The 17,616-nt window shown below is 37.1% G+C and overlaps 1 protein-coding gene across 3 annotated transcripts; it reads left to right on the top strand.

Annotated features, from left to right (window-relative positions):
* Positions 1-641: 641 nt before the first annotated feature.
* Positions 642-17,305, top strand: pxylp1 (2-phosphoxylose phosphatase 1). Of its 3 annotated transcripts, none has more exons than XM_048161495.1 (6): positions 642-796; positions 2,673-2,814; positions 9,134-9,295; positions 9,372-9,498; positions 13,837-13,976; positions 15,700-17,304. In XM_048161495.1, exons 2-6 carry the CDS (start codon positions 2,736-2,738, stop codon positions 16,713-16,715), a joined length of 1,524 nt encoding a protein of 507 aa, XP_048017452.1. In that variant the 5' UTR covers positions 642-796; positions 2,673-2,735; the 3' UTR covers positions 16,716-17,304. The 3 variants fall into 3 exon arrangements, with proteins under 3 accessions (XP_048017452.1, XP_048017453.1, XP_048017454.1); XM_048161496.1 differs by lacking the exon at positions 642-796 and adding an exon at positions 885-1,013; XM_048161497.1 differs by lacking the exons at positions 642-796; positions 2,673-2,814 and adding an exon at positions 7,939-8,270 and having other exon boundaries at positions 15,700-17,305.
* Positions 17,306-17,616: the final 311 nt, after the last annotated feature.

The following is a 17,616-nucleotide window of genomic DNA, read 5'->3' as shown; positions in this document are numbered from 1 at the left end:
AAAATGAGCCTATTTTCAAAAAAAGTGGAGTGTTCCCAGGTGAAAAAATACTATAGTAAATACTATAGTGTTTTTGAACCATACTAAATTGTAGTATACTGTATATATTATAGTATTCACAACACTTCGTTAATGAATGCTACAGCATACTGTAATATTAACTATAGTAAACTGTTATAAATACTGTATTATTACTATAGTAAACTATATTGTAGTATAATATACCCTAAAGTTGTAGAAAACTTACAATACTGGGTAAAGTCATTTGTTTATATTACTATTTTTGTTATATTATCACAGCAACTATAGAATTACCACAATAAATTAATTCAAGGACTTTACTATAGTATGGTTTAAAAACACTATAGTATTTGCTATAAAGTATTTTTTTTTCACCTGGGTTCCTTTAAGGATATTCTCCTTGCTCTACTCCTAAACATAACAATTTTTCTTATTTTTCAATCAAAAACCTTATATGTCATCACAAATTGTTTTTTATAATGTATCACTTCACTATATTAGTGAGGAATTAGGCCATCTCTACACACATTCACAGAGTTACAGATAGATCTAGACATGGACCCACAACAACGTCTTTGACCTTCTATGACCAACAGAGGGAGCAGCAAAACTCAACAATGACTGACACACACACACACGCACACACTGGGTTTATATTGTTAGGAGAGCAGCAGAGAGGATCGCAGCAGGGTTGAGTCTATCGTTCGCTACGGACAGATGGATTATCGCTCGGATCGACTCCTCTGCACGGAATAACTGGTCTCTGTTCGGTCAGGTAAAGCGGGTTTCCCTCTTCTCGTGTCGTGACGTGTCTGTGCATGTGTTTGATCTGCTGCAGCTGATCTTGTTGCTTACAGATTCATTATTCCTTATGCACTTTTCCATATGCATTCTTCTCATTTTTTTCCTTTGCGCGATTTCTGAAGACTCTTTTAAGATCATAAACTGACCATCTTCACTCGCGTAACACGACAGATGGACATTATTTGAAGGTAAACTGTCCTTCCAGCATTTAAACACTTTAAGACAGAGACATTTATTGCGAAAACTGCTTTATTAAAGGCGAGCTGTCATCTCCATATAACGTTACTTGACTTGAGTAGATGCCAAATAACATGGGCTCAGTATCAAGATTATAGGTTAAATTGAACATGTGTAGCCTATTTATTACATCTTAAACCGTGTAATTAGATTACTCTTTCTAAAAAGTATTGGATTACTTGTTACTAAGTATCAATCTACCAGTTGAACAATACAATCATAGACATGAAACTGCTCTGATTCTTTCAAATAAACAATACATGGTTGCTTAAATTATTATAAACTGACCAAAGTGCATAAAGCGAGGTTACATTAAAAACATACATTTTAACATTAAATTTTGATGTTAAATCCATTATTGTTTTTGTTGTATAGTCTGTACAGTATTTAATGCAATTATATCACAAGTAACTAATTAAATTACAGAAAAATTAAGAGTAATCCCTTACTTTTTCAAGGGAAAAGTAATTAAATTACAGTAATCAGATTACTTATTAAACACACCCAACACTGTTGGGTTCATACATGATTAAAAAACAACATTATTTTTGTTTTTACAAAAAAAAAGTGGTATAATAAGGCACAAAATAATACACATCTTTATCATTTTTATATAGCATATGTTTTAAGATGTGAATATCACTTTCGCTTGAACAAAGCATTTCTTTTTATATAATGAACTCGATGACCTTGAGTCACTGAGGGTCTTCAAGGGTGTGTTTTATAGTTTTCTCGTCACATGACAGAATGGTTCCTTTTATTTCAGAAACTGAAAACATGTTCATTATAAAAGAGGGTGTTTTCAAGCCTTTCTCTGTATGAATTGCATTTTTGAATCGTTCACTATTTCATTTAAATAATCCTGCGTGGGTTGTGTGACAAATTTTGAAAGTATGAATATTTCATGTCCTCTCTTCTTTAAAATGGGGTCATAAAATGACATGAATAATAATTACACAAAAAATAAACTAGTTTTAGATGCAGTGTGGCATGTCACGCTGCAAGAGACTGCTCACAATGCTTGTCAAAAGAGTCACAGGGATTTGCTTTGTTTTATTTAAAGAAGAAAAAAAAGGTGACAAACCCAAGCTGCAGCTGAAAACTTGTAACACTTTGCAAATGTCAATGCATATTTGTTTTCATGTCCGCTGCAGAGGAGTGAAGGGTGTAGTCAAGGAAGCGTGGTTTAATGCTTTCATGATGTGGCCTATGGTGGCTTTAAACATCTGCTCAGTTCATCAGATGTGTGTGTTTGTGTGTGTGCTTCAGATTTGGTCAAAAAGCTTGTTGTAGGAATGAATTTAAAGGCACAGCTATTATCTGTATTTAGAGTTAATAACAGTTTCTGCTTTCTGCGACTGGGGTAAATTACACGTTGTTTGCTGGTGCTGTGTGTAGTCTTGTCCGTTGGTGTTTCAACAGACTTTAGTTGTACTAAGTGTCTGCAATACATTTATAAAAGGGAAATTACCAGCACTGTGGAGGTTTCATTACTGTGTTTGTTTTGAGTCCTTGTAACATCTCAGACATGTCTTTTGTTAAGCAGTGCAACTCCTAGTAATGCTGTGTTATCGTGCAATATTAAGTTTCTGTTGCTCTTTATTTCCCAGGTGACAGCAAGGAAGCTGTGCATGTATGGCTGATGGACAGGTGTCCGAACCAATCACAGGACAATGCTGGCACGGAGCCGTTTCATCCTGGTGCTGGTGGTGGGTGCGCTGCTGGCGGTGCTGAGTTTCAGCTTGCAGTATTGTAAGTGAACCACAATGTATGATTTCAGTCACGTTTCCTCTGTATGAACTTACAGCTATTCATACATACTCTAAGGTTTCCCTGGGGACTGTGGTGTTTGTATGTTTAGTGTGTCAGGTGGGAATATAACCGCCGCTGGATTGTATTTACATTCTTGTTATGTGCTTGTGTGTGTTTTGTAATTCCAGTGGGAATATGGTCTCTATTAGACTGCATTCACCACACTAAACAAAGGCATTTCCCTTGAAGACATGCTATATATATCAGGATTTTTCCCTTTTTCAGTAGAACACAATTTTAAGGGATTATTTTTTTAAATTAACCAATAAAATCAATAACAAATACAAAGAGTGTCTATATATACTCTTACAAAACAGTACGGTGGCAGCACTATAGAAATACTGTGATACTTTGGTTGAATACCATGGTATTACCATGCTAGGCCACCATGAACACCCTCAATATGGGTTTTTCAATGACAAATTCTTAAACGTCTACAAAAAAGTACTGTGGTGGTATTTTGAAATGTTACTTAAATTCACTCCAGGGTACATGATGGTGCTTGTTCAACAAACATACGTGTAATTTAGCATTCTGGGAACCACTAATCTAAGATCCTTTCTTCCACTGAAGAAAGAAAAGAATAAAGCATTGCATTAAATGAAATGGCTTAAGCCTGATACACTGCTCAGAATGTCAAACAATATTAAAGTCACAGTGAAATGGAAGAAGCGACAAATAATTTCTTATGCATTATAATGTAAAAGAAAAGAGAAAAAAAGAAAAAAAAAGAGGACGAGAACTTGGTTCTATGCACCAGTTGTTGATTGGATGTTGAGGAAGTTAAAATTGGAGGTAGAAAAAAGCAGAACTGAAAGGGTGGGGTGAAATCAAACTAAATGTTTGGAGAAGTCTTGCATACATCACCTGAGAGAAGTGTGACTTTTCATCGGAAGGTCCAGTTATGACATTTTGATGAACACTTTCACACTTTTTTGATTAACACTTTTTTTCAACCCTTTTTTTTTAATGGAATTTCCCGTCATTTATGACAAAAAGGCTTTTCAACACCATTGATTGAATTTTCCATTATTTATGACCCTACACTTCCCCGGCATTGATGAAATTTTCCATGATTTATGACACAACACTTCCCGGCATTGATGAAATTTTCCATCATTTATGACACAACACTTTCCTGCCATTTATGGAATGTTCCGACATTTATGACACAACGTTTTCCCGCCATAAACCAATTTTCCGACATTTATGACACAGCGCTTCTCTGCCAGTGACGTAATTTTCCGTAATTTATGACACAATGCTTTCCCGCCATTTACGTAATTTCTGACTCTACGCTTCCCTGCCATTGATGGAATTATCTGTCAATTTATGACACAACGCCTTCCCGCCATTTATGAAATTTTCCATCATTTATGTTACAATGCTTTCCCGCCATTTACAGAATTTTCCGTCATTTATGACACAACACTTACCCGGCATTGACAATTATCTATCATTTATGACACAACGCTTCCTCGGCATTGACAACATTTTCCATCATTTATGACACAAAGCTTCCCCGGTATTGACGGAATTTTCCATTATTTATGACACAACGCTTCCTCGGCATTGACGAAATTTTCCATCATTTATGACACAATGCTTTCCCGCCATTTACATAATTTCTGACACTACGCTTCCCTGTCATTGATGGAATTATCTGTCAATTTATGACACAACGCCTTCCCGCCATTTATGAAATTTTCCATCATTTATGTTACAATGCTTTCCCGCCATTTACAGAATTTTCCGTCATTTACGACACAACACTTACCCGGCATTGACAATTTTCCATCATTTATGACACAACGCTTCCTCGGCATTGACAAAATTTTCCATTATTTATGACACAAAGCTTCCCCGGTATTGGTGGAATTTCCATCATTTATGACACACTTCCCCGGCATTGACGGAATTTTCCATTATTTATGACACAACGCTTCCCCGCCATTGATGGAATTTTCCATCAAATATAGCACACTTTCTCGCCAATGACGGAATTTTCCAGCAACCCATGCTTTCACTGTTATACTGTGGGGGGCGCTATTACACATCTTCTGAACGAGTACAAAATCTCCAGAACAAACACAGACGAAGAAGCAGAAACAAGCGATAGAAGCATTGCTTGTGCACATGTAAAATAATGCAATCATAAAACCATAAACAGCATATAAATCAAAACTGCCTAATGTTACCGAATGAAAAGTTGACCCAGGAAGAGGTACAGGACTGTGAAGCTTTGGGGGGTGTTCATGGAATGTCCATCTATGTTTTGATCATCGCTCTGAATCCGATCCGGACGTAGTCTTTGATAAAAATGTTTTAAAAAATGCTTTTTGTTCACAATGTTGCCTTTTTTATGAAACTTGCACACATTCGAGTGTTGATAAAAAAACAATTGCTGAAGTTAGAATTTTACTTTTAAAGCAGAGGCTCTATTCTTTCTTTTGATATATTGGATACTCATACAACAAAATATTCTATTCTACATAAAAATTTTAGCACTGACTGGCTTTTAAAAAAAAAACTCTGGCGGGGAAAGAGTTAAACAATTGGAGTTCAAAACATAAAAATAAAATTTAAATTGCTCACAATAAGATTTGTAACATGCATTTAGAAAATAGATAGTTGAATTTTCATTCAAACTGACTTAAAGTAGACAAGTACAGACTCTTTGACCTCTGAGCACATTTATATGAGCTTGTTAACCCAGCAGAAGTTGGGGCCACTAGCTGACACGTGGATGATACTTCACAGACGGTTGGTTTAGACCGTCTAAATGCAGTCCCTGGAATCATATCATGTTTACATGATATATTTTTAAAACCTGAAACCGAGCAGTCAACAAACCTCGAGGTCCTAAAGTCATTAGTGAGAAAATGATCTGCAGTAGAGAAATGTTTATGTATCTTTATAATATAAGGGTCAGTTAGATTGGATTTTGAGACAGATTATTCCCAGATTAGACCCCAGTGTCCCATGTCCTTGACTGAAAATCCTCTTTCACCGAGGACTGCGGTTATCTGTAACTTAGAAACCAGCCCCACAGATTAAACAGTTCATGTCACAGTGACAGCTACAGGAAAATCCTGCAAATTTAGTCATTTAACAGCACAGATGGTAAGAATTTGCAAAGCCAACTCAAATGAAACCAAACATGTCTTTTTTTATTGACAAGGTGAGCAGGGATTGGTCAGTGATCCTCTTAATATATGCCCTCTGCATCCCACAGCCAATTACAGCTCAGTCTGAACAACAGGATATACCTGGAAGTTTTTGTTGTGTTCAGACATGAAAGAGTTGGCTTTTGGCATGCTACAGTCTCTCTCTGTCCTTAAGGATGTGTTCACTCTTGGCAGGTTTAATTAAAGGATTAGTTCACTTTAAAATGAAAATTACCCCAAGCTTTACTCGCCCTCAAGCCATCATAGGTGTATATGATTTTCTTCTTTCTGATCACCAACAATCAGAGTTATATTTATGAATATCCTGATGCATCCAAGCTTTATAACGGCAATGAACAACGAGTATGAAGCTCAAGAAAGTGCATCCATCCGTCATAAACGTACTCCACACGGCTCCGTCGGGTTAATAAAGGCCTTCTGAAGTGAAGCGATGCGTTTGTGTAAGAAAAATAGCATAAGCGTTTTGAACTGTGAGAGTTTTACTCTTTCTTTGTAAGTTGAATATGGAAGGCGGTCTGGCGGAAGCTAGATATTTAACTTTATAACTTGTTAAATATGGATATTTTTCTTACACAAACGCTTCACTTCACTTCACCAACACTGTTTTGGATGTTCAACAAGTTCTGTCGCAAAATATATGCAATAAAAGCAGTTTTTTTCCTCTTTAGGTTCAAAAATGACTGTGTTAGAGCTGCACGATTAATCGTAAAAAGCTTGCGATCTCAATTCAAGCACCCACACGATCCTACTTTAGTAATGGCAACGATTCTCCCACATCTATTAAACCTTTGACAAAATCATACCGGAACGTTCAAATCTGTGCTCGTGCTGCCAGAACCAGAGAGAGATGTTTTGAATCACACTTGAGTTATTTCTGTGTTACAAATATTCACATTATCACAGAAGTACTGAGATATAAGTTAAGTTAGTATTTAAACACCGATGTCTATGATGGCGATCAAAATAGAGCAAACTACCTTTTGAAACGAACTTGACACATCAAATAACGGTTGTATCAATTAAATCTAATTCCACTAGTTGGCGACAACTGACTGTTAAAAAATGTATTTGTCATTGAATCATTCATTCAAAAGATTCGTTCAAAAACACTGATTCATCCAGCAATGAAACAAGTATTTATTAATGAGTCATTGAATTCGTTCAAAACCATTTTTTAAATAATTAATTCAAACATTTTTCCAGCAATTAGAGCCAGCAATTTATATTTTGTCAGAACCTTTAGTAAATTACATGTTATTTTGTTTGGTTGTATATTCAGAATTGTGGAATAATCGTGATCTCTATTTGAAACCAAAAAATCGAGATTCTCATTTTATCCAGAATCATTTTATCATTTTCTTTTTTTGATCATGACCAAAAGAACCAAGCAAACCAAACTACAAGTGTGAACACACCATAAAACGTACCAAGTTATACATCCACCTTGAGACCAGTTGCTTAGTCTTAGCTCGTCTATTGCAATGACACGCAAATACAGTTTTTGCTCTGATATGGGTTGTCATTACGTTTGTCATCCTGCCTTCCTCACGTTGCCTGTTTCTTTCACCCTGTGTGAGGTCATTACTAATTCATTCCCTCCTTTGTGGTATCTCCAACAAGAGCTGAAAGCTGTCTGAATGTAGGACAGAACCGAGTCTTAGATTATCCTCTCTCTCTCTTCACTTCAGTTCACTCAAGCATGACTGATGCACTTTTAAAGAAAGAGGCTCCAGGTCTGTAGAGACTAACAAGCAGACGGAGAGAAAGAAGCTATACATTGAAAAAGAGAAGGAGAGAAGGATGAAAGAGGACTGGTTCTCATCCCGGTGAATTGTGGGTTTCTGTCAGTCATCGCTGAAGCACAATATCAGCCTCGAACGGCAATGTAAACACTGTCTGTCTTGTTTGATTTGTGTCTATTGTATTTGTGCATAGGTGTGTGTGATTTTTCTTTTACACTATACTCCGCTACAAAGAGCTCTTTGTGTGGCCGGCACCTACACAGAGCTGTTCTGTGATTGGCTGAGAGTTCAGAGCTAACGTGCGATTGGTCAGACTGCTTTTACAGGAGGGAGTAAGTCAGTGCTGAATTAAAACCAGAATGTGGTGCACAAACACACACACACACACACACACATGGTCGCGTTCACATCTCCACAATGTCCGTCGCTGCGCGTATAAACCAGCTAACCGTTATACTTCTGTCTGGTGAGTTTAACTCCTGGTTGGTTACATCAGTAGTTGGAAATGCTGGTTTCCGAATAGTTTTTAATAAAGTGTTTATTGTTTAGCCCTATGACATTCATTCATTCATTTATTTTGTGTTTAGTTTTATTGAACAGTTTAGTTATTGTTTCTATGCTAATGTTTTTTTTTTATAATGTTGCATAAATATTTTCCAATGTGAATGGAATAAAAGGAACTACCAGAAATTACCAGAATTACCAGAAATGCTTTATAGTGCCTATGCTTTAATTTATGCCGAAATTGTATTGTTATATAAGAGGAATAATGAAAATGTTAGCAATGCATGGCTTAGCTTGGTGCTGTTATTACAAAACATAGTACATTTTACATTATTTATGAATCGTAATACCTTATTTTCACATTTGATTTCTTTTCTTTGAAATCCACATATGTTTTTTGAATCAAAAACAATCATAATTTAATTGTTCATAATGTGGGTGAAACAGGTTAGTTTGTATAAATGCTCTTGGACTGGCTTAATAAATTGGTAGAGTATGTTTTCATAGTACAGTTTCCTCTTTCCCTTTTGTGAGTTGCTGTAATTGTTTATGTGTACCTAAAGTGCAAATATGTAGCTCAAAAACATCCAGATACTGGTCTTGTGTTTTTCTCTGTGTCACATTCAAAGGATTTCTGGTAGGTGTCAATCAGTGGCTAATATCCTGTCAGACTCCTCCCTCTGCCCACATCACCATGGCAATTCCCAAAATTCAACAATCCGCAGCACTGTGCAGACTCAATGTTTGTTCTATGAGGTCAGAACTGAGGAAGCTGGAAATAGTGTGTGCGCTTGTGCTTAATGGCTCCCTTCTTTCTTTCCCTAGTGCATCTCATTCCAACCAATCCGGTGGCAGAGCAAAGGTCACTTGGTAAAAGCAGAAAGCGTGTGAATCCAGTCCTCCATACGGATCCTCCCGCCCCAGAGCCCATCAGAGACACCCACCAGTACTGCAATTACCCTAACCTCACCGAGCATGGCTGGGAGGGTAAGAAACACACCTTTACCTTCTCACACACCTGAAGACTCTTTCAGACGTGTGGTGACGTATTTGCGTGTCGTAGGTCACAGTCCGGCTGACTACAGGCTGCTGTCGGTCCAGGTAATGATTCGGCATGGAGACCGTTTCCCTTTGTACTCCATCCCCAAAACCAAGAAACCCGCCATAGATTGCACCCTATCAGAAAAGAGGTACACATTCAAATGTAAATGATCTGATGACCCACGCCATCTATCTATCTATCTATCTATCTATCTATCTATCTATCTATCTATCTATCTATCTATCTATCTATCTATCTATCTATCTATCTATCTATCTTTGTCTTTCTATGGCCCTGTTTACACCTGGTATTAAGATGCGTTTTGGTCGATCAAATCACAAGTGGATGGCGCTAAATACGCATTCGACCGGATTGCTTTGGTAGTGTAAATGCTCATGCGATCAAATACGTTTGAACTAGAGATCGACCGATATATTGATTTACCGATATTTTCCCGGATATTTAAGCATTTTACCATAATCGGATATCGGTTTTGTAATATCGGATTTACAGATAAACGCCGCCATCTTGTGGGTGTTTTGCGAATTGCGCGCAGGAACGCCATTACAGCGCATCTGAGGGGAGATGAAACAACGGCATACACAGGTAAAGTATTAGTAAACTTTATTTAACACAACAGCCCTTAAAGCAGAACTAAGTAACTTTTTTTACCTTCATAAATAATTTTCTAAGTCCTTACGATGGTTAATTGACTTGTAGTGGTGTGTTTGAGGCGAGCACTAACCCCCTCTAGCACGTCTACGCCAGAAAACAGCACTTGCAAGTTGAGCTGCGCCGACATGACACAATCTCGCCTCATGTTCAGGTTCACGCGAGAGTGACAAGATGCTTTACGGTCATTCAAAAACAATGTATATATTATGACTTTATAAGACAATTTCGAAAATTACCCACCTCCATCGAGATTTCTTGTACTGTATTTGCAAAACTACTGCACTGGTGAGCGTTGTAATCCAGAGCTGCGCTTGGAGTATTTACGACAGTGTGATTCACTGAAGGAACCTGTAGGGGGAGCTTCGCAAATCTTACCGAGTTCCGCTTTAATGCACAAATTAGATGTTACATAAATGCCTGAAATATAGCTAGTTTATGCAGCTTGTCTCTAAGAAATAGAGACAAGCTCACAGAGTCATGTAAGATAATCCGTCAAGTCCTGTCCCAATAAAGATGTAACTTTGCATGAATTAAATAATACAGCCATGAATGAGCTCGTTGGAAAAAAAGCGCTGAATTTAATTCTCTCTCTGTTGTCTGTGCTCATCATTAGTCTCGTGAAGTCGTCTGCATTTTGCTGTTCATTCAGCGGGTTGATGCTCAGGAAATGCTCCAGCATGGCCACCGCAAAAATTGACATTTACTATATACTCATTAATTCGCTAATATCCGAGTAAAAACAACTATGGAAATTAATTATTTATTATCGCCGCGAGCGACCGCAGTTTGAGTATAGTTCTGTGTAAATGCATAGATAAACAGCGCTTTGTCAGCAGATATTTCATAATCTAGAACGACAAAAACATTATTAATAATTCTGATATAACATACCAGTTAAGAAATGCAATGTTTTGTTTGTTATATTCCAATATTCCAGAAAATATTATTCAGTTATTTAACATTATCCAGCGAATTATTCTTCACTCTTTAGCCTATTAAACAGCTTAAAAAATCTAAAACTGTAGTTTAAAATGATTAATGCATTTCTGCAAAGTTGATATGACTCCTGTCTTTAATTTATTTTCTACATTTGAAAACATTAGACATTCTACATTTATTTTGCTTAGTGTTAACATTAGTGTTGCTGCTGATGCTGTTAATAAATACAATTATTTTTGTAATATGAAGATTAAAATTAACAAAATTTATTGGTGTATAAATAAGTTTTGTTTTCTATGCAAGGAGGGAGTGATTGTTATAAATAAAATGGTTTGTTCAGTTCAGTGGTGTTGTAATCATGTCAAAAACAGAAGTATAACAGTAAATAAATATCGGTTCTGCATATCGGTTATCGGGCACATAAATACACAAATTATCAGTATCGGTTTTAAAAATCGGTCAACTACTAGTTTGAACAGTGCAAAAGACCACCTACTCTCTGCCTACTGACCTAATTCTTAAGCATTATGGGAAACGCTCTAGTCAGACGGGGTTTAAACTTTATCGGATGAAGACCCAAGTTTGGTTTGAAGATGAAAAATGTACCAAGCACAATGTTCTCTCACCATTCATGATTTCTAACACACACTCGCAGCATTCAGTGTGGTCTCGCAGCTGTCAGAGCAGAAACGAAAGCTGCTGCTCCGTATGTTTTTCCATCATCTGTGTTCATATGTAAATTGCGTGAGTTTATTTCATCCACTAGATTAAATGATCTGAAAATGCTCATACATTTACCCATAAACCCTCCCCTCAAAGAAATCAGGACATAAGTGGTTAAAAGTGGATAAAAGAGACAGATTAAAACACCAGGTGTAAACGGAAATGTGTCTCCCTCGTCTACTTGTGATCTGATCGACCAAATCTATCTATCTATCATATATAATGAAATGACTGAAAAGACACAGAATGCATCATTTTAAAATGCAGCTTGTTTTCATGGTCCATCATATTAGAAGGTTGTATTTTTTCTTTGATCTTACAACTGATATCCACCAGTGACTGGTGTGTAAATGTGGGCTTATGTTTTGTTTAGTGTGTGTGTGTGTGTGTGTGTGTGTTTATCAGGTTGTCATGGAGTTTTTGAATCGTTATCAGATTAATATTTCATTCCCACCATTGTCTTTTATCCATGCCTGAGCCGTGTCGCCGTGGTTACAGCAGCATTGAACAGTCAATCTAATGCTACCTAAAATAACATTGTTGTGTTTCCATGGTTTCATCGTAGTATTCTAACCAATGACATGACCAGTGCTGTTCAGAATATTGCAAGAATTATTAATCACGCACAGCAACCCATAATATTCCCATGATGTCTGAGATTTATGTATTAGAAAGTAATCCTCAACCATAAATCCTGCTCTTTCTCTTTATCATGCAGTAGTTCTTCACATACACGCAAACCTTGCTATCTAAATGTAGAGGTCTGATTTGTGACCTGACCCAACCTGACCATAATACTCTGACAGGTTCTGACTTAGAAATGAAGATGCATTATAATAAAATGGAGTGATCCATCTAAAATCCCTGCTCAGAAATCTCCTGTGTGCTCAAAACAGCCTGCAAAGGGAAATAATACCCAGTGTGTTCGATATCATAACATACAGTGTAATTGAAATATCTTCTTGAATTCCAGTTTTCTAAAAAAAGAATAAGAAATGTATTGAACAGATGTCTATTAAAAATGATCAACTTTACCTCAGAGTCTATTGCATATAGTGCAAATAGTAATGACAGGCAGAAATTTATTTATATTTTATATAAAGTACTAGTTTTGATTTCGCCTTAGTTGCATTAGATCTGCATTAAATCCTTGCAATAATTATATAAATGATTCGTTTCGAGAACAAAGGTGGTAGCTCTGCCCTGGAATTTTATTGTTTTTAAAATGTTAATCATTTTACTACAGACTAACCCAAGACGTACTCCTGAAAGTAAATATTTGCATTTTTATAATCAACCAAAAGGCTAATCGACCTTTTTATTGAGCACTTTTCCTTATAAAGAGGTCCCTTATGCATATGTTAATTAGCATGTCAAATTTAGAGGCTTTTCTAGCTTATATCTTACATGTTATCATGCCTCCCCCTTGTGGATATATCTTGTAATGACACTCTCACATGGATCCTCAGAGCTGCTTGTTGGCCATTATGATGCATACTGTTTTGTTTTAGACTGTTAAAGGTGCTACAGAGGATGTTTTTTTTTATACATTTTTACAATATTACTTGAAACTGTCTTTACTAACTGATAAAAGACTATTTATTAGGTGCACTGAAAGGAATAATATAAATATACATCATCTGTGCACGAGGCAGGGCATTAAAAACGTCAGCCAATCGTTTACGCGATCATCGTGTGAACGATTGGCCCTCTGGCTTGTCAATCACTGCCATGACGTTCCTTGTGAGAGACGTGCGCGGCTGCGCGCTCCAGTAACTTTCCACAGGCGCCGCATGCAATGTTTTTGTCAGGAGTAACAACTGCAGATTATGAGTTATTACCTGCGGTGAGTCCGACATAATGAATCTGCAAACACAACAGCGAATGCCGGTGGTAAACACTCGTGTTCCAATACTCGTGCTTGAGTTTTGGTAGGCGTTCCCTCAAAATGAGCTGTGAAGGAGGGGGGCTGTTCTTACGCATGCGCTCATTTCAAAAACTCAGTAACAGTCTTTGGTTTCTCAGTCGTCGAAAACATCCTCTGTAGCACCTTTAATCTGGGTGAAAAAAAAATCATCAATGTATTGCATCAAATATATTTCTGATTTAAAATAAGTACTAAAACACATCTTTCATGGTAATTTTGCAGAAAGCCCTCTCACCCCCTTTTGGCCTCCTTCATTAGTCACATGGCTCTCGGTGGGCGTGGTCACTGGGACGCATCACTTGGATCTCTGCCCCGATTACCCAATCACAGCACCTGTGAAATAGGAGAGCTTACACAGACAGGTAACGAGTCAACAGGCTGTGTCCGAAATCGCATACTCTCTTGAGCAGGTACTTATTTTGAATAAGTGATTACTTAATGATACATATCAACAATCAAGGGAATATGTATATATTTTGGTAACACTTTAGTATAGGGAACACATATAAACTATTAACTACAACTTTTCCCTCAATAAATTCCTAATTTACTGCTTATTAATAGTTAGTAAGGTAGTTAAGTTTAGGTATTGGGTAGGATTAAGAATGTAGAATATGGTCATGCATTAATATGTGCTTAATAAGTACTAATAAATAGCCAATATTCTAGTAATATGCATGCTAATAAGTAACTAGTTAAAAGACCCTAAAATAAAGTGTTACCGATATTTTTTTTTTTTTCTAGGTGTAAAACGGGGTTATTATCATCAACTAAAACTAAAATCACACAAAAAAATGTGCTACTTAAAATAAAATAAATGTTACCTGAAAAAAAAGTATAAAAAAACATGTAAACTTATCTCATTTCTTTTAGTTGCCAAGACAACATTTCTCATTTTTGTTTAGTTTAAAGGTGCCCTAGAATTAAAAATTGAATTTATATTGGCATAGTTGAATAACAAGAGTTCAGTACATGGAAATGACATACACTGAGTCTCAAACACCATTGTTTCCTCCTTCTTATATAAATCTCATTTGTTTAAAAGACCTCCGAAGAACAGGCGAATCTCAACATAACACCGACTGTTACGTAACAGTCAGGATCATTAATATGTACGCCCCCAATATTTGCATATGCCAGCCCATGTTCAAGGCATTACACAAGGGCAGCCAGTGTTAACATCTGGATCTGTGCACAGCTGAATCATCAGACTAGGTAAGCAAGCAAGAACAATAGTGAAAAATGGCAGATGGAGCAATAATAACTGACATGATCCATGATAACATGATATTTTTAGTGCTGTTTGTAAATTGTCTTTCTAAATGTTTTGTTAGCATGTTGCTAATGTACTGTTAAATGTGGTTAAAGTTACCATCGTTTCTTACTGTATTCACGGAGACAAGACTGTAGTTATTTTCATTATTTAAACACTTGCAGTCTGTATAATTCATAAACACAACTTCATTCTTTATAAATCTCTCCAACAGTGTGTAATGTTAGCTTTAGCCACGGAGCATAGCCTCAAACTAATTCAGAATCAAATGTAAACATCCAAATAAATACTATACTTACGCAATTAGACATGCTGCATGATGAACACTTTGTAAAGATCCATTTTTAGGGTTATATTAGCTGTGTGAACTTTGTTCATGCTGTTTAAGGCAGTCACGAGCTCGGGGGCGGGGAGCACGAGAATTTAAAGGGGCCGCAGCCTAAATCACCTCATATTTAATGATGCCCCAAAATTAATGAAAAAAAAATCTATGGGGTATTTTGAGCTGAAACTTCACAGACACATTCAGGGGACACCTTAGACTTATATTACATCTTTTAAAAAGACGTTCTACGGCACCTTTAAGTACTAAAATAACTAAATTTGGAATAAAAACTCATAAAAACTATAGACATAATAATAAAAAAACTACTAAAACAACATAATTTAAACTAAAATAAAACAAGAAATATAAAAACATTCAAATTAATAAGAAAAACTAATATTATTTCAAAGATGCTAAAATAACACTGATACTAAAATGTTATTGTCCATGCTTACTAATATTTCTTTCTCTTTTTTTTCTCTATCAGGAGTCGTACAGCATTTAAAAAACGGTGATCATCTTCGCCAGGCCTACATTAAGCGTCACAATCTGATTACTGCTGATTGGTCACCGCGGCAGTTGTGGGTGGAGACTACAGGTAAAACCCGCACCTTACAGAGTGGATTGGCCTTCCTCTTCGGCTTCATGCCACATTTCGATTGGTCGCGGCTGACTGTTAGACAGCAGTGGAGTACGCTGTTCTGTGGTTCCTCGTGCGACTGTCCCGCACGCAACCGGTACCTGGACCAGGAGCAGCACAGGCAGTATCGACAGAGGATCGCCGACACGGAACTGGAGCGCACGTATGTCACCATGGCCAAGACGTTGGGTGTGGCCACAAAGGCTCTGAGGGCGGCCAATCCGGTGGATGCGTTGTTGTGTCACTTTTGCCATGGTCTTCCATTTCCATGCTCCAGCACACAGATTACATCAAATGCTCTAGATGAGGGGGCGTGTCTTACTCTACAGCACTTTGCTGTGATTCGACGGCAGCAGAAAGATGACGAATTGGAGCGACGGAAGGCGGGGCTTTATCGTCGCTATGCTGTGCTCGCGGCACATCCGTACCTCAATCGGACCGCAGCACGATTGGAGAGGATCGCCAGAGAAAGCCAGACAAGCAAAGGTAAAGAAGAGGCAGTCTTCGCTTTAGCATCTGCTCATGACGTAACCATGGCGCCGTTGCTAAGCGCGCTCGGTCTGGAAGGGGCGGGATTTCCGAAGTTTGCGGCCCGCCTAGTGTTTGAGCTGTGGAGTAGCCCCGAAGACAAAGAGAGAAAGAATGATAGAAAACGAGGAAAGTGGTTGGACAATATGTTCATTCGTGTTCTCTATAACGGAGAGGACTTGACCTTTGACACAGCTTTCTGCCGTGACCACAATCGACGCTCTGCTCAGCCGCTGTGCCCTCTGGGCAATTTCCTGTCTTTTGTGAGAAAGGATATGTTCAATATTGTCAATGCTACGAGTTACCAGCAGGCCTGCCACCAAATTGTACTGTAATATATGAATGTGAATGAGAAATGAGAATGAGAGAGAGTGCCAAGGGAGGATAAATGGGAATAGTTTACCCAAATATGCTGCACAATTCTGTCATCATTTGCTTCATGTCGTTTCAAACCCAAAAAAAAAAAAAAAAATTGAGGAAGTGAGACTCCAAAAAAGCAAAAAAAATCTCCATACAACTTATGCACTATATTCCAAGGAGTTTCCAGGTGCTTGTCACTGCATTGTTTCAATGAATGGATCAAAAGCAGCATGAACATTTTTCAAAATTTCTCCTTTTATGTTCTGTTGAAATGACGTGAAGGTGAGAAAATGACAGAATCCTCATTTTTGGGTGAACTGTTCCTTTAAGACTGAGTACTAACGTTTTTGATGTAGTGTTAAGTCTGTGGACCAAATAATTGTCCTGCACGACACTTTGTACACTTTGCTAATCACATCGAATCAACTTACACAAACTGAAGAGGTTTACAGAAATCACTGAGATTGAGATTTTAAAATGGCAGTGAATACACTGCAAAAAATGCTGTTCTTACTTAGAGTTTTTGTCTTGTTTCTAGTCAAAATATCTTAAAGTTCTTAAATCAAGAAGCATTTTCTTGACAAGTAAAAATTATTTTCTTGTTTCCAGGAAAAATAAGTTTTTCCTTAAAACAAGCAAAATAATCTGCTAATGTAGTAAGCAAAATAATCTTATTTCAAACCAAGAACAAGATATATAATCTTGTTTTCAGTTTGGACTAAGATTATTTTGCTTACCCCATTGGCAGATTATTTTGTGCTTAATTTTGATTTATTTTTCCTGAAAACAAGAAAATAATTTGTTCTTGTCAAGAAAATGCTCCTTGATTTAAGAACTTTAAGATATTTTGACTAAAAACAAGACAAAAATTCTAAG

This window comes from Megalobrama amblycephala, linkage group LG16 (assembly GCF_018812025.1).
Source record: "Megalobrama amblycephala isolate DHTTF-2021 linkage group LG16, ASM1881202v1, whole genome shotgun sequence".
Classification (NCBI taxonomy): Eukaryota; Metazoa; Chordata; class Actinopteri; order Cypriniformes; family Xenocyprididae; genus Megalobrama; species Megalobrama amblycephala.
This window is presented reverse-complemented; position numbering and strand designations above follow the sequence as displayed.

Excerpts from the sequence above, each read along its gene's own strand:
- pxylp1 (XM_048161495.1), top strand. The coding sequence starts at position 2,736 with ATGCTGGCACGGAGCCGTTTCATCCTGGTGCTGGTGGTGGGTGCGCTG. Across the intron at positions 2,815-9,133 it reads GAGTTTCAGCTTGCAGTATT|TGCATCTCATTCCAACCAAT; the intron begins GTAAGTGAACCA and ends TTCTTTCCCTAG. Across the intron at positions 13,977-15,699 it reads AGGAGAGCTTACACAGACAG|GAGTCGTACAGCATTTAAAA; the intron begins GTAACGAGTCAA and ends TTTCTCTATCAG.